This window comes from Macrobrachium rosenbergii, chromosome 3 (genome assembly GCF_040412425.1).
Source record: "Macrobrachium rosenbergii isolate ZJJX-2024 chromosome 3, ASM4041242v1, whole genome shotgun sequence".
NCBI classification, from domain to species: domain Eukaryota; kingdom Metazoa; phylum Arthropoda; class Malacostraca; order Decapoda; family Palaemonidae; genus Macrobrachium; species Macrobrachium rosenbergii.
In genome coordinates, this window is record NC_089743.1 from 72,024,971 (window position 1) to 72,042,118 (window position 17,148).

Sequence of the window (17,148 nt, forward strand, 5' to 3'; positions counted from 1 at the left end):
TCTAGAAATTAAAATAACCATGCAATCACCCAAGTGCACTGCAAATAGTCTTTCCTTGAGCCACAGATTCATCTTAGGTCATGTAACATTCCATCCAAAGGGTCATAGGTAAACAAAGCTGCTGCTTATTCTTCTTGAAATCCTTCAACATATCCACCTCCATCTTCTATGACCTTTGTGTATCTCATAGATTCAAAGTTCACATGAGCTACCTCCTAAAAACCCCAACAACATAATCTTATCATTCCACTTAGAGGTATATATATATATATAATGCTTCCAAGCTCAAAATATTTTTTTATGTGTGAATATTTCTCTCTGCCATCCACTGCCCTGTATTAAGGGTGCTGACTAGTAGTACATCAACGCCCTCTTGTGTGTTACAGTTGTTGATGTGGGTACTACTTTGTTCGTGGTATATTGTTTAGGGGTAATTTGGTGGACGATGGTTACTTTCTGTCTTCTGCAATGCTTTACTGCTTGACCAATCACAAAATTTTGGAATTCACTATGAGAAAGCCATTCACAATTAGAGCATACAAGACAGAAGGTATCTTTCGGTAGTCGCTGATGTAATGCACATAATTTTCCAGCAATGCTGCAACAAACTATTTTCATAGGAGCAACATAGCACCATTAGACACTGTTAGTATTATAACCAACTGTTTACTTAAGTCTACCCTCCTTCTGCTACGTTGCCTATAATTTTCTTTTGTTATTTTTGTGAAATAAAAAAAAACGCGATATTAGGTTGCAGCTTTGTGGGTCTATGACTGAGTTCGGAAAGAAAAAACACAGAAGGCATCCTAAAGCAATGTTTCCAGTGAAGGGGCATTCGCCCTACCCCTATATGTTGGTACATTGAGACCAAACTGCTGGCAACATTGTCTAGGGGGTCTCTTCTTGACCAGAGATAGCTATGAGTAGGATCTCTTGATTGAGATGAGATGTCAAGGATGATCTTTTGTGTTCTTATATTTACGACTCCATCATACAAGATTGTGTCCCGTCCGCGTGGTGACTCCCAGCCCAAGGGCTCTTCTCATGACTTTTCCATGAAAAAGTGTAAAAAATTTTTCTGTTACTCAGTAAACCATTCATTGATGTATAATGACAGTAGGAGCAGGAAATCTGTTTCTCCCTGTCGAGTGCAGGAGAAGTAATATTGTAAATTTATTTTAGTTCTTCCTTGAAGTTTAGTAGCCAAGTAGTTTCCAAGTGTTATAGGATGTGGTGCTAAATGGTCCCAACCAACCAGAAACCACAGGTTTGGTTTGACCAGGTGTTTAGTAGCAGCAGTAGTTGTGGTTAGTTGGTGGATTTATGGTTTGAAAGGAGAGGTTTTTTGGTTCACTAACACCCTGGTTACAAGGAACCCTTAGCAACAAGTTAGTGAGAGTGGTTTCCGAGGGCTGGGACGACTCCTGCTGTACTACCTAATCGTGTAGGGCAACGGCCACCTCACCCACGTGACCAGTGACCCCTGACCCGCAATCTTTCAAGCTCAGGTCAGGATAGGTTGCATAAACTACCAATCATCACCATAACAGATCATCACCTTACGAGGGAACACCTCTCAGAAAAAAGGCTCATCATATTATGCCATGAGGAATCCTTTCGTATTTCACACAAAAATGTACTTCCTTTACGTCCCTTGCATTTCACCATCGATTTATGCTCATATATATCTACAACTAGAATACCTATAAACAGATATATATATACATATATCTATATGTGCCTCATAAGTAAAGAAGATGTTTTGGCAAGCTTTGTCTCTCCTGATGACTGTTATCTAAGTGGCGTACCTGGAGTGTGATGAATGGTAGGGTGGCTCATGGCCCGTAGGTAGGTGTCCTTGATTCTTCTTCCTCTTTTCCTGCTCTGCATGATTCCAGGGTGAGAATTATCAATATGTGGGTGTCTCTCAGAGCTACTGGTATTTGAAGTTAGTGAAAACTAGATGATGAATAAGTTTTGAAGTTCAAGAAGTTCCCTTTAAATGTACAAAATTATTTGTGAAATAAAAAAAAAATATACAAAAAGCATACAATGGAGAACTCTGCTCTGAAGTTGCCAAAACAAGCAATTTTCACTCTGTTCTCACTATAGCCACTCTTTATGCTTGGGGCACGTATGATTTTTTTGCTACTATTTGTATAGCGACATGCTTGCCGATGCCTGCTTATGTATAGCTTCTTGTGGTTTGCTGATGTGGTTGCATGCAATCTGCATGAGTCGTCCATGTACTATCCTCCTTTGTGGCCTAACGGACAGCTCAGCTTTGACGTGCGTGTCCTCTCTCCCGTTTCCCTCACTCCCTCCATTCCTCCATTCCTTTCCACTCACGAATACCCCTCCCTTCCCCACACTAATCCCCTTCAAGTCCTTTCCTGCTATCTCAGTATTGTCATTGCTCTGAAATTGAAGAACAACATGATTTTGTGGTTTTCCACTTACTAAAGATGAAGCATAATAGGACTGCGAAAATGACTAACGAAACCACAGAGAATAAAGAAGATGAAGCATAATAGGACTGTCAAAGTGACTAAAAAAAACCATAGAGAAACCACGTTCCAAGATGGGGTGGACCCCAGCTGTGTTAATTAGTAGTTCCTAATCCAGTACTTAAGAATTATGAATACTGCTTAAAAAATAAGTATTATTATCATGCAGCACATTAAGGCTAAATATATGCAATCTATTTCGAAACCTCTGGGCAAAGGCTGATGAAGACCAAGCGGTTTTGGTGGGTCTATCTACACCCAATCTCTTTACAATCTTGGAAATTAAAATTTAGACATGAAACTATGGTATCATTTTATTACAAAATCAAATGCCTGGCAAAAATGATATGATCAGATTGCAGGACTGATTTACAAATAAGATGTTGTTTATCAAGATACACCAAAAAAAATGTTCCAGCTCATTCAACGGCCCCCTTTTTCTAGAACAAAATTTCTTTAATCTGGGTAGTGACTAACAACTGAAAATAATAGGGCTTCATACATATCTAGGAGAGAAGAATTTGCTAAGAGTGAACTGAACAGGTTATACACATTTCTTTTTCATGTGAAATTGTCTCTCAGTGGCTCAGTGGCCGGAAGCCTTAGGAGAAAGGGAATAAAGTGAAAGTGAAACTAATGTTAAATATAATTAATCATCATCTTATTGCATATCACTAAAGGTTTCGAATTTCTTAAATTCTTCACGGAACAACAGAAAACATTTTCAATTATTCCCCATTATTAAATATAAAGTTTCCGGCCCGAGTTCTTTTTTACCCCTACCATGCAATGACATCACCTAACACTTTGCTTCTATTTCCTTCAGTAATTTATTTTGGCTCCTTTATTTTCATTCTTACTTTACCCTGCGATGCTGAAGCAATTTAATCTGGCCAGGCCTTTACTGTAACTTCTGAATATTTACAAACGCGATCAACGTCTACAACTGCTAATATTACTAAGGACTGTGGCTTTTCTGAGCCATTGATCACATATAAGGTTTCATAAGAATGACCGTTATGTCACGTTTACAACCAAGTTCTTAGCAAGAATTAAATGGAGGGAGTAATTACTGCATGTAGGGTCTTTCTCTAGCACAGCCTTGTGAGACTCTCATCAACTGGCAATGTGCAAAATTCATATGAAGACCTTAACACAACTACAGTATAGTTCTAGTCCGAGATGGCCATGAAAGATGACAGTCTCACGAAGCAACTACGTTATAGAGGAGGAAGACACTTTGAAATTCGATCTGAAGAGAAGCGCCTCCCTTTCCACGATCAATGAACAATTTCTATCTGTTTTCTCTGAGTCCTGACCATTAACCCCAATAAAAGATGATCTCTTCTTTCTTCCAAGTATTGGTTCCTAATCACCGATGGATAATACATGGACCTCCCCTCTGACAGCCACAGGGTTATTTTCTTTCTCTGCATGTATTTGAAAATAAAATTAATGAAGATCATACCTTCGAATGACTTTGTATATTTACATATATATATACATTCCCCTTTGCTCTCTTTATATATATTATCTCTTAAGAACGGAAGAAATTAGTAAAGGATAGAAGAGTATTAGAGCATAATTACAGCCTATGCATGCGACATCGTACCAAGACGATCTTTCATTATCGGTTTTAAGGGAGCGAGCGGGATTATGAAAACTAAATCAACATAAGCATCAGCTTTTCAATTCGGCTATTAACAGTGCTTATGGAAGGAAAAATTATGTCAAATTCGTTATTGCAAAACTAAAAATAATGGAATTATTATATTAAAATGCTAGCAAGCCATTTTAGAATTTTTCACAACAGCGACTCAGCACCTGGAATTAATTGTCACACAAATGGCTTTCATATTACTAATTCTATACTTAATGTTAATTTAAAGAGCCTGCTAATAATATATGCATATAACAAATGTGTATATATGTATATATGTGAACAACGCACTAGGCTTAGAAAAATTAGTTCAAGGAATCATGAAGATGATAATGATGGCTATCAATAGTCTCCCATAAAACAAAAATAAAAAATATATTCGAATGATTCAGTTTGTCTATTAGTGAATTTATTACAAAATAGTCTCTCTCTCTCTTCTCACTCACTCTCCTTCTCTCTCTTTTTAGCTACTCTTTTTCATATTAAGAACTTTATTAACTATTAACACCCTGCTTGGAAATTTGGCCCGTTCCCCTTTATCTCTTATTATTATTATTATTATTATTATTATTATTATTATTATTATTATTATTATTATTATTATTTTATTTTAATAATTACTGGAAAATCTCGGTGCTCGTCACCTCAGTCCGAGACATTCCACTTTTTTTCGTTCAATTTCCTTTTTTTATTTTTGATCGTTAACTCAAGAATGACTTTCTCTTTTTATCTTTGCTACCCGGAGAGTATCTACCTTGTGATCAATGAGACTATTTGGTTATTCTAATGTTATATTAGAAGAAAATAGACTCAATCACTTAATATGCTCATTTCTGATCATAATATGGAAACTCTACTTCTATACCATTTATAATAAAGAAAATTGAAAAGAAAAAAGTCAACTATTTGCGTCAGGGAATTGGCGGACTTCAATACTTTAAGCCAATGTTTCCATAAAGAACAATACTGATGTGACTAATTACTCCAAATATCTTGAAAGTTTTCCCCTCCAATGTCCTGACACAGATGGCACAACAGTAACTAAATTCTACCTCGAGAAAGAAGATAGAAGCATCTCTGTTCGTGTAGAATTTAGTCACACTTTCAACTTGCTTTTCCTCACGCAAAGCCAACAAAGTTAATACAAAACAATGACACGATTTCAAAAAGAAAGAAGAGAGAATATTGTCCGCACATTTATGAAGGCAAAAAGGTGTTGCCAGAGGGAGAGCAAGTATTTTGGTATAGCGTTTTTTCTTTCTTTCTAGAAACAACAATTGAAGGTTCGTGATGCTGGTTTATTCTGATACAATTAGTTTGTCATTGCAAAAGCCAGTGGTCACTTGGAACGTTATTTTAATAATTTCCATTCTATTATTTTGAATCTGATTTTCATTTATTTCTATACCTTCTGCCTTGATTCAGTTAGATGCTTGTTGAATGAAAATGTAATTTTTTGAAATTTTCATTTAATTTTGTTCTAATTGTTTCTTACTTTTGTTCTTATATTTCAGTTTGATTGGAGAGCCTGGAGTCTGTATATATGTAATGTTTAATTCCTTTCTTTCAGTCATATATTGAATATTTTGAAAGTATTAGATACAAGCGTTTTATTTGTGATTTGTTGTTCAAAAACTAATGTTAATAAAGCATTACTGGTGGATTCCTTATAGTCCTATTTATACTGTAATCATATGAGTAAGTTATAAAAACTTTACTAATCTGCTTACCATAGTGCTGCTGATATTGTCATTGCATTAAACAAACTTAAACTACTTTAAATCGCTTACAAAAAGCAGTTTTAACTTGCAAATGTATGTTTACCAGAAAATATCTGTTAATAATGATTAAATATTTAATTTTTACTCCATAAGTCTCACTTCAGAAATATCCAGATGCCTAAAATAGACACTCTATTTCCAGATATTTATCTCAGTTAAAAGTTCATGTATATTTTTTCATAATTGTGTTTTATTACAATTTGCAGCCCAATCAATAGTATTACTAGCAAGGAAACTATTTTCTCGTTTACTTTATATTTTTCTAAATACTATTTAAATACTTATGTTGAAACGCTCTTCTAATAAATGCCTTAGAATATTTATGGATAAAAAATACGTAAGCAGTTGTAAATTATTAAATACAGACTCTTAAATAAACCCAAGCTTCAAATTAGTAAAATTTCCTTGAATAATGTCCAATTCTATGACGAATTTTATATACTGAGCGCAATTAGTAGACTGTCAACAATGTAACAACCCGAAAACCTTTTAAATATTTTGTCTACAGTTAATCCAGATCAACATTCAGACTGTACACTAATTATCTATATGTATCGTGTGAAAATATAATCTCTAACATTTTGAACCTAGCTAGTTTCGTCTGTAATCTCTACAATTATTATTTTTTGAAATATTTTCCATGTCTAAATATCAGTCCTTTCTACCAGTTATGATCTGAAAAATTAATTATCCAAAATCTTTAGTTAAAAAAGAAATCCAAAGTGAAACATACTTAAGGTCTTATTAACTGGATTCTGTACAACTGACATTACAAAACAGGTTTTATAAGAAACTCAACAACTGAGAATATCGAGTAGGTAACGCATACACTTTAACTTCTAAATCTGAGACGGAGATGAATTTTAAACGCATGGCTCAAAAGCAACAATATTTCAAATGATGAATTATAAATCACTCACTGACAATATCAGCACTGGTGTGAAAACTATAATTAAAAAAAAAATACATGACCAACAAATTCACGTTTTAATTCATCATTCACTTATGGCATTTTTAGCTTTATTTCTCTGGACACCACGATTCCTTTTCCGGCTTTTCATCAATTCTCACGTCACATGATTTTGACCACGTTTGTTTCTACCAGTCTGTTTTACTTTGTTTACGTCTTTTGACATTTGAGTTCTGATTGCAAGTTTCCATTCTTTCCTTTTTATTGAAAGTTTTATACCATTTTTGCTATGGATTTACAATGCTTATTTTTTTACCCCAAAAAGGAGCTTCTTTATAACAAAGATTATGACCCCATTTCTTAAGGAATTGAGGTAAAGAAAAAAAAACCTGGATCTGATGCGATATATATATTTCCACTTTTTCACATCGTTTCTTCTCTGCCATGCTTGTCCGTCTGTCAATGCTCGATCCCCTCTCTGAAAACTTGATGCGCATGTGTGCCTTCTTCTCTGACGTCATCCTCTCTCCGTAAGTATTGCCACTGTCCGCACAAAGAACTTCATTTATTGTTTTTGTTGTATTTGTCATGGGAATAAACTTCTTTTTCTCCTATAGTTCCGTGCCCACTGAACAAGCTTTTGTTGGTTTCCTAAACTGTTCATTAAGAATGAAAAAAATAATCCGATTTAACTCAATTCCCACAAGGTTCACAGTATCAAGTAACTTCTACAAAAGGACGCTTGAATATCTTCATTTCTATTTCCTAAAATATAAAAAAGAACTTTATTCCCAAAGTGTTACTCCGGTGTTGGGGCTGGTATGGGTTTAAGAGTAATGTACCATTGCACGAGCACACTGTGTAATGTTTGACATTGTTCTACAAACAGATCTAGATCATTAGAAAGGGTAAGTTTTCAACCAAAACTGAAAAAAGAAAAACGTTAAGAAAAAGAGAGGTAACTTACTGTAGTTCAAGATAAGAAGCTCACTTACTACGTGAACAGGAGATCGTGAGGATTTTATACTACTCGGATTATGAAAAAGTATTATTAAAAAAGTATTATTCAAGAATCATGTCAAAAGAAGACAGGAACTAATAATTTAGTTTATTATATACCATTGAAAGTTTTTGTTTTATTTAGTTTTTGTTCTACTTTGAATAGACAGCATAATTATATCTACGCAGTGGAATTTTGGTGAAAAGTTAGTATATGTATTATTACATTTAGGAACTTAAATTGTAAAAAAAATCATACTAAGTTTTGTCCAGTACTGTAACTCAAATAATATTATGATGTGTCCCCTTGCCCTGCCTACCAAACCCCAAAATACTCCTGTTCATCCCTGGTTACATGTATGGTACGTATACAGTGTGGTAGTTTTAAGACTACATCCAGTAATCTCAGTCACCCATACTACCAGGAGAGAGAAATGGGGCGTCCTATAAACCACTACAAGACATTATGGATTCAGTTTTACAGTTTCATCAACTTGTAAGGAATTCCTGGCCCTCATGACTGGCAAAACTGCCCAATCACGTGACACACTTCATTATCTCTTCAATCATTCAACAGACTGATGCCTTCTGTTGCTGCTTTTCTTTGTTTCTTCATCTTCCTGTCCGTTTCTTCTTTGTATCTTTCGACAAGCTCATCACTGCCACCTGCCTCTGAGATATATTCAGAGACAAGTATTTAAAAAAAAAGTTACCAGATCTCAGACTTATTATCAGTAAGATTTTTCTGCGCGTTGACTAGGGTTCCATCGACTCTCAGTTGGTTTACGCCATGCATGATAATGGTTACACAGCTGCACAACTGCTCATTCTAGAGTAACATTTGACTTCATCCAGCAGTCTGTGGATAATGACTGGACTCCTATATCCTTCAGCTCAATGACCGAATAATCTTTGGTTACTCAATTGTTGTCAGTGTCCTTTGGCTGTCCTGGAAGTCCTTGGAGTTTTTGAAAATCCTAAATTCTGTCTCTAGGTCAAGGGCACATTACAGTGCTTTCATTCTCCTTTTCCTGACTCCATGATTTGACACTGTTTTGTTGTACCACGTATGGTTTACGAATACGACTCCTTTCTGAAGTCTCTGGACAAACTGACCTAATATTGAGATCACCAAACACCTTGACTGGAAACTAAGATCCTCAGCTGCCTTGGATGGAACTTGAGTCCTAATACTTTGGTCCAGGTACCAGAATATGTTCCACTGGTCATTAACCATCCCAATCTGATATTTCTTCCCATGACGAAGCTGACTGAATTTTGTGATTACATGACATTTTTACAGGTGCTTTAATCGCTCAGAGGTTACAATAACCCTAAACCCTAACGTATAAAACCTCAGACTTTATGTAACGTTTCTCCAGTCATTCTGCATAAATCCATACGATCAGCGTTTGGTAAATAAAAGCTCTCAGTTGTGTATTCACTTTATGCATTTTTAAGAAAGCAGAATAACTGCAGAAAGATGTTATACTACAGTTCAGATTTGGGACAAATACTTGTTCATTTTTCTGATATTTCTGCACTCATCGCAGTTCGTTTCATATTTTCCAAAAAGTAAAAAAAAAAAAAAAATTAAAGCTGACTACATACACAAGGTCTGCTAATTACATTGGATTTCATGACAAATACTTTTTCCCCTATTCTCTCACTGGTTAAAAAGATCCAAATAAACAATTAAGTATCTTCAACATTCCCTTTATACAACTTTGGATAATTTCCGAGCTGAAGGAAGAACTGTACAGCCTGCTATGGCATCTTGATATATTCATTCCCTTTCACTTTAACTTTAAAAAGAATACTTTACTTATATTTCAGATCTAATTAATTAATATCTCCTGTCATTTTATTTCAGCCACCCTTTCATGAAGCAGAGGGCTCTGAATTCCATTTCTTGTTTCACAGTTTTGTTTTCGGTTTTCATAAAAAAATCTGCTATAATCACTCCTAACCCAGAGACAATTTGCCAGAGATTATACACAAAGCATGACGATCAAATTATAGACTATAACACACATACCTTACATGAATAACATTTCATCATTGGAATTAAATACTATTACAGTCCAAGTAAACTTTAAACATCATAATACCAAATTTGAAAGAAATAATGTTAATGGCCACTTTTAATACAGATGATTTCCTTTTGTTTGTAAGACCCAATATTGAAAATAGAAATAAAACTAAAGTTTGCACACTGCTTGAATCAATCACTAGTCAGTTAGAGAGAGAGAGATCAGTTTAAACCAAACCATCGCCTTTTCTGTTGGTTCTAACGGCGTTTTTGTGTATGAACGCGCGAACAGGAAAACAAGTTGGGTGACATCTGCTTCTCACTGCGTTACGTCCCAACGGCTGGCAAGCTGACCGTGGTCATCCTCGAGGCTAAGAATCTCAAGAAGATGGACGTCGGTGGCTTGTCAGGTAATGTTCAACTGAAATGTTTATTATTATTATTATTATTATGATTATTATTATTATTACCACCTCCAACGAGGAGCCTATATTTGTTTCGTTTTACGTGTTTGGCCTTTCTTTAGCAAAATGTTTTATATGTTCTTACAAAAAATTGATCAAGGGTGTACCTCTTGACTAGCAACAAATTATTATATTTTGGATAAAAAGGATTGCTCAGCCTTTCCGGAGATCTGTGGTCTTCAGACTTGCTTGTTATAATGGTTAATATACTTTCAATTATCTACTGTACATAGTGAACCCATGTGTACCAATGCATACCTGAAACCTTTCATCCTGAGAAAAGTGTTTTATAAACTCCGTGCATCTGAAAAGTTTGTTTATCTAGCAATCAATTTGGCAACCGAGCTTAACAATCCTGTCTACAGTATAAGTTCAAGACTGCCGGTAGTTGACAAGTACAATAAAGCATTCCCGAAGCCAGTTAAAGACATCCACTACCTAGGTTTGTTTGCCACATAAAAACATATTAAGAGTTGAAAAATTATTACATAATGAAAGAACGCAAAACGCATGGTGACCTATTACTGTCAATTAAGTGTTTGTTGATAGGTACCCAAAACTAGTAGATGCAATTCAGTGTTGCTTCATGACCCGGATGATCTAAAACGATTTGCCTCAGAAACAATGAGGGTCAGTGGCTTAAAACCAGGATGAAATGTCTGTAATTTGCCTGTGCAACCCGCGATGCGACATCCATCGGTCACTGCTAGGGGCCTAGCTGGCCTGTCAACCTAGCTACGCAAAAATGACGGCCTACCAAGCCAATCTACAACTGAGCCCGTGAAAACAGTATAACTTTATCGATCTCCCGTTCAAGTTAAAAGACTATGGAACTCGACTTTCAAGCTGCTGATACAGAACAGTGACCGTGTTAGTTATTCTAACTTCACTGCTCTGAGGTTCGCTCACTGGACTACTAAAATAAGTCAGTTAAAACGATGCTCAGGGGTTCCTAAATCTTATTACTAGTGCAAAAACAAATGAAACAAGTATCTCTTGAATACCAAGAAAAGCACGAAGCAGATTTTACTTTATACCCGAATGTAAGAAACTACTGTAAATATTAACTATTTATCTAACGCATTTCAAACGAACCTCCTGTTAATTTTATAGGGGACGAATATCGCGATGTCCTTGATTCAACGAATGTCTACTTCATCTTTCTTGTCTTCCAGATCCTTATGTGAAGATCTGCCTAATCCAGAACGGGAAACGACTGAAGAAAAAGAAGACAAGTATCAAGAAATGCACTCTCAACCCTTACTATAACGAGTCCTTCTCCTTCGAAATCCCATTCGAACAAATCCAGGTAAGTTCTCAAATACACAGATTTCTCGCTGCAACAACATATTTGACCAATTATCACACATCTGAACCATAGCTACTGGAATACCAACCATTCTCGAACTATCTACCCATCAATGTCCGCATATAAAGCCCTATTTCATTTATAGTATTAATATCATTTCATTTCACAGTATCCTTTTCAGTTACAGTTTTCATTACGATATGCGCTTGCTAATTTCTATTATACATAGTGATATAATCACTATTCGGTAAAGATTTGGAATATATTGCACTGTCTATTAAGAGAGTAACTAATATCCTAACTGCAGAAATGGAGTAAAGTATTGTAAATACCTCTAATTAGCGTTCTGCTTAATATTTAGAAATCTAACAACGGTACAAATACGTAACTGCTCCTACAGAAGATCAGGTGTACAAGAGAATTATAAATTATAACTCAACAATATCCCTTCCCATTGTACATTTTATTCATATAAAATGTTATTTTGCATGATATCATCCAAATTATTTATCCAAACCTCAACCAATATAATTCCATCTTTATATCCAGGTTCTATGTTACAAGTTAGTTTTATTTACTTTATTACAAATTTTGTGCATACGAAGACTATTTTTTTCTATTACAGTTCAAGGAAATGTCTCCCCGTAAGCACTTAAACTATATATTCGAATAATGCTTTATATACTTTCTTAAAAATATATATACATATATTAAATCTGGTACGGCCTTTAAGTCATCCGGTCGGTCACAGCAGTGTTATTAATCTTTATCATCATTATGGTGAAGTTTATTGTTTACACCTACACTGTTATTATTATAGTGAAGTTTACTGTTTACACCTGCACTGTTATTATTATTACAATCAACAACACTTCTCATCACTTCTTCATGAAACAGTCCCCTGATTTATTGACCTAAATGATAAGTGACACTGACCTACTTTCAAGATCACGAGGTCACAAATATAGTAGAAATCGCCCAGAGCCACATATGGATACCCCTCCAACTGTAATTATTTTTTTTTTTTTAACAAATTAGTAACATTCCACCGTGTGAAACCTCTGAACTTTGAGACATCTCCGCCAAAATGTCATGATATTTAAGTGATGATGCTTGGGCCATTAATGACACTATTCACTGTCCTTAGCTCAAAGGATTATCGGAGACTGACACCTCAGACGGTCCTTTAAAACCCCACGAAATTGTAAAATATGACATGTGCAATAAATTTGTAGTGCAATTTCCTAGAGGATTTTCACTGGAGATTTCAAACTGCTGTATAATGATCAAACCATTTGAGAACACTTCTCTACCACGGCGAAATTTACTCACTGTCATGGACAACTAAACATAAGTCATAATATACGTGTGTCATAATTCAAAGATGTCATTCTTCAATATTCAGTAAATCCAGTTATTAATTTTCATCTCAATTTCCCGTCGAGCAGAAAGTGAACCTACAGGTGACTGTTGTGGATTACGATCGTATCGGTACATCTGAACCCATTGGTCGCTGTGTGTTAGGAATGAACGCATCTGGGACTGAATTGCGTCACTGGTCCGACATGTTGGCCTCCCCACGTCGTCCCATCGCCCAGTGGCATACTCTCAAGATCCAGAGGAAGCTGATGCAATTCTTAATCAGAAGTAAACTTTCCATTAAAAGGTAACTTTTTATTTTATTTTCAACGGTTTATGAGTTAATATGTCACAATACATTTCAAAACAGTATTTCCCCAAATGATTTGTTCATAAAGTTTTCAATCAAAAAGTTGGTAACGTTTCACATAAAAGATACCGCTACCTGTCCTATGTTTTTCAGTTATTACTTTATTAAACTTGCAAATAAAAGTATTCTCTCCTCCCATTACTTTTCTTTATTTCAGTGAATGCACCGGTAGCATATGTTTAGCAAATCTTACATAATAATTTCTTTGTTTCGTCAATATAATGTTACTTTAGTTTGGAACAAAACTAAACTAGGAGTGTACAGTTGCCCCAAGTTGTGTTCTCCGTCCTTTTACAGGGTGCTTTTATTGTTTCATACTGATTTGCCACTGCCCAGAATCCTTTACTAATAAAACCTGTCCCTCTTAACCAAAGGAGACAGCTTATAGTACCCTTCTTTCATCCTCAGCAGAAGCTCCATTACAAAAGATTATTAAAGAAGAAAGGAACTTGAATCGTTACATAAAAACTGAAAAAATCGGGATTGGATCAAAATACTATTGATCAAACATTAGAAAAAACACTAACGCGATTGAAGCTAAAGGCAGAGGGACTGAAATTTACATGTACAGGATTATCTAACTTATCTGCCATAAAGACAGATATTCCACAGTTAACTAACCCAGCAATATTTGACCCAGTATCCAACCACTTTTCCCTCATAGTGTCTCTCACGTTCATCAGGTAATAAATATGAAGTTAAATCAACTGTACGAAAGATTGTGATCCTATACTTTGTATGTTTTTCGAGGCTATACTTTCAGGGTCAACACAATTAACGAGAATCACTGGTCATTTAAACATGATTAAATATATTGCATAATAGTTCTCAATATAATTATCTGAATACTGACTGCTACCAAGGAATCATTTTCTTCCTGGGGCTTTGTAGAACTAGTATTCATGTCAGCATTTCTATTTCATATTTCAGTAACGTCCTATGGCTGTCACTATTGCAGCATAATATGCTTTACCACTGTAGATCTCCAGAGGCACTTTTAAAAAATTATTTTTATCCAATAGCCTTCCCAGGTTGCTCCTCAAAACAGATGCTTAATTCTGGAGGTCTAAGTTTAAAGCAGATTTAAAATCGCAAAATAGCACATGGATTTAATACTAACTGTTAAGCTGGAAACCGTCTTATTCTGAAACTTAAAACCAAAAATTTAAGATCGTCTTCGACGGAACAGTACGCTAATTTATTTTATGACAATGAAATAAAAAAATAAAGGCTGAATTTTTAATGTTCTTTATGAAACAGCCAGTTCAACCCCCGCTTATAGAATCATAAGCTTATTTTATAAGCTGAGAATAAACTGGCTTGCTTCATAAAGAACATTAAAAATTTATCCTCAAAGTAATGAATAACACTCTATCATTCATTATAGATTTAGTTTATTTTTCACTGCTGGACTTAACTAATTGGTTTAAATCTTTACTGTGCTTCGAAGTCCAACCAGTTTTACCCATAAAGGCAAAAGACACCCAAAAAACTTTTTATATCTGTTCTGCGTTAGAAGTGGGATCAAGTTAACAATATATTCTGCATAGTTACAGGTTTTACAGATTACTCACAGATGTAATTTAACAAAATAAATTTTACAGTTTTTGATTCTTCGCAGGTGCAATCAAGTGGGACACTGAATCACTGTAAGATGGCCACAAGGAAAAATGAGGAAGACCCCACCCAAGACTTCAAGCTATCTTTGGATACTTTCATTATTAACCACATGTACTGTACAGCAAATTAATAATCAAGATATGAGCAGTTTTAGATGTTAGTATTCAGTAGGGAGAGAATTCATATACTGTATCAATGATATTATGCTGAATCAGCTGTGTTATTCATATCATGATGGGATATACATAGAACCTGCTATGTGAGACCTTCATTACTCATAATTCTTCTTCTGGATACCAATGGAAATTCTCTAGAGAAGTTTGATACTACAGTAGCTGCTGGTACTTTACTTACACTAGTTAAAAGGTGATTTATGCTGTTATATCACTAACGTAATTATAAGCTATGCGCCATTAAGCCATCTTAGATTTTTTAGTCGTCAGCAATTTGTAACTTGAAAATAGAAGACATCTACTACAGGTGGGGAAAATCTTAGGCCATCTTACAAAGTCCATGAATGTGATCTCGTGGAACAAACTTTAAAGAAAATCTGACCTGTCTCAAGCTATTCAACAACTGATGTACTATAATAGCACCATAAAATCATCTCAAGGATTTTATAATAAAAAAGAAAAAACAATCTACTAATAAAATCAAATTCTTACACAGCTCTTCACTGTCAGCTCTGACGATTCTAAAAAAAAAAAAAAACTTTAGCCTTTCTAGAGGTCTAACTAACTTCGGTCTTTCTGGGGCCTGGAATCTCTACGGTCTCAAGTAGATCACTATCATACTTTAGGTATTGTCTTGTATCTCACCCGCGTCTCCTATGGTGTCCCGACGATATCTTCTTATCGCCTTTCTGGGATCCGAGAGAGGGCCCTACTCAGACAAACAACACCAGTCTAGTCGCAGAGTTCAGCTGTCCAGAAGTAAAAAGCTCTCTTTGGCACTTGAAAGAGTTAGCTCTTTGCATACTGACGGGCGCAGGAATTCTACCGTGTCTACCCTTTGGGTTGGTTGCCTAGGAAGGTTTACTTTCTTTGGACTCGGCAAAAGCTATTTTGTTGAATAGTGAGAGTAGTCGATGTTGTTACTGTTATTTTTTTTTCATTCTTGGATTCTGTTTTTACACTGAGTAGTTTTTCTCGTTCCTTGATGCATCAAGGCAGCACTGCAGTTAAGGATGCATCCTGGCTTAAACCAAAGAATAAACTTAAGAAGACAAATAGTGAAAAACTAACCTTGTGGTTTCTACATTTCATTAGGGCTTATAATAATAATAGTGTTCATGTGGATAAACTTTGCCTGGTCCAGTCAAAGTTTGTCCAAAAAATTTCATCATTAAGTGTTTTAACAAATGAAAAATAAACAAAAAAAATTCACAATTGACTTATGATCTATAACTGCCTTAAAATAGGGGACATTGAATTTACATTCTCTTTCATTCAGGGTAAAAGAGAGAGAGGTAGAGAGAGAGAGTCAAAAGCTGAGGAGTGTGTGCTGTTTATACAATAATTTTAAAGCTTCTTTGCATCAACCACACCAAAAACTAGTGAATCTGAAATAAGTGAACGTCAATAATCTCTGAAAACCATCACTTTCAGTACACTTTAGGGAAGCCGAAAAGACATAGTTTCTTACGAGCAATTTTTCTCCATATCTTGATCATTATTCCACAAGACAAGTAGAAGAGGATGATGATGTAGTGAAAACAAAAATAGTTTTTGGATACAAAGCTTTGATTTAGTTTTTATTTGAGTGAACTGAAACTCTTCTCTGTTCATATTTGTTTTCTGTATCATGCTGTGTGAGAAAGGAACACCTTCATCTCAATCCGTTTGCAACGTAGCATTTGCCGTAGAAGTTGAGTTACGCTTTCATGACGTTTTTATGTAGAAGAAGAACTCATTCATTAGTTTTATATGTCTGCTGTGTTATTATATTTCCGGGAAGTAAATGTTTATATTAATAAAGGATACATCGGTGTGTATTCATCTTCATATATAAACATTGACAGTGTCCTGTTATGCCACGATAGTGTACAGACGTGTATCGTAACTGTGGGCCTTGACCGCAGGATACCAAGACATAATATGTATGGCTGACCAAACCACCTTATATTTTTCGTCTCTTT

At 35.2% G+C, this 17,148-nt stretch overlaps 1 protein-coding gene across 37 annotated transcripts in view; it reads left to right on the top strand.

Moving 5' to 3' along the window:
• The window catches only part of Syt1 (Synaptotagmin 1), a 165,946-nt gene extending 150,271 nt beyond the window's left edge, over positions 1 to 15,675 (top strand). For 20 of the 37 annotated variants that reach the window (XM_067082199.1, XM_067082487.1, XM_067082211.1 and 17 more), the window contains 4 exons: positions 10,182 to 10,299; positions 11,529 to 11,662; positions 13,111 to 13,328; positions 15,013 to 15,675. In XM_067082199.1, coding sequence (XP_066938300.1) covers positions 10,182 to 10,299; positions 11,529 to 11,662; positions 13,111 to 13,328; positions 15,013 to 15,034 — 492 coding nt within the window. In that variant the 3' untranslated portion in view covers positions 15,035 to 15,675. The remainder of the gene's footprint in view (positions 1 to 10,181; positions 10,300 to 11,528; positions 11,663 to 13,110; positions 13,329 to 15,012) is intronic. The other 17 variants (XM_067082436.1, XM_067082507.1, XM_067082304.1 and 14 more) reach the window with 1 other exon arrangement.
• The last annotated feature ends 1,473 nt before the right edge of the window (positions 15,676 to 17,148 follow it).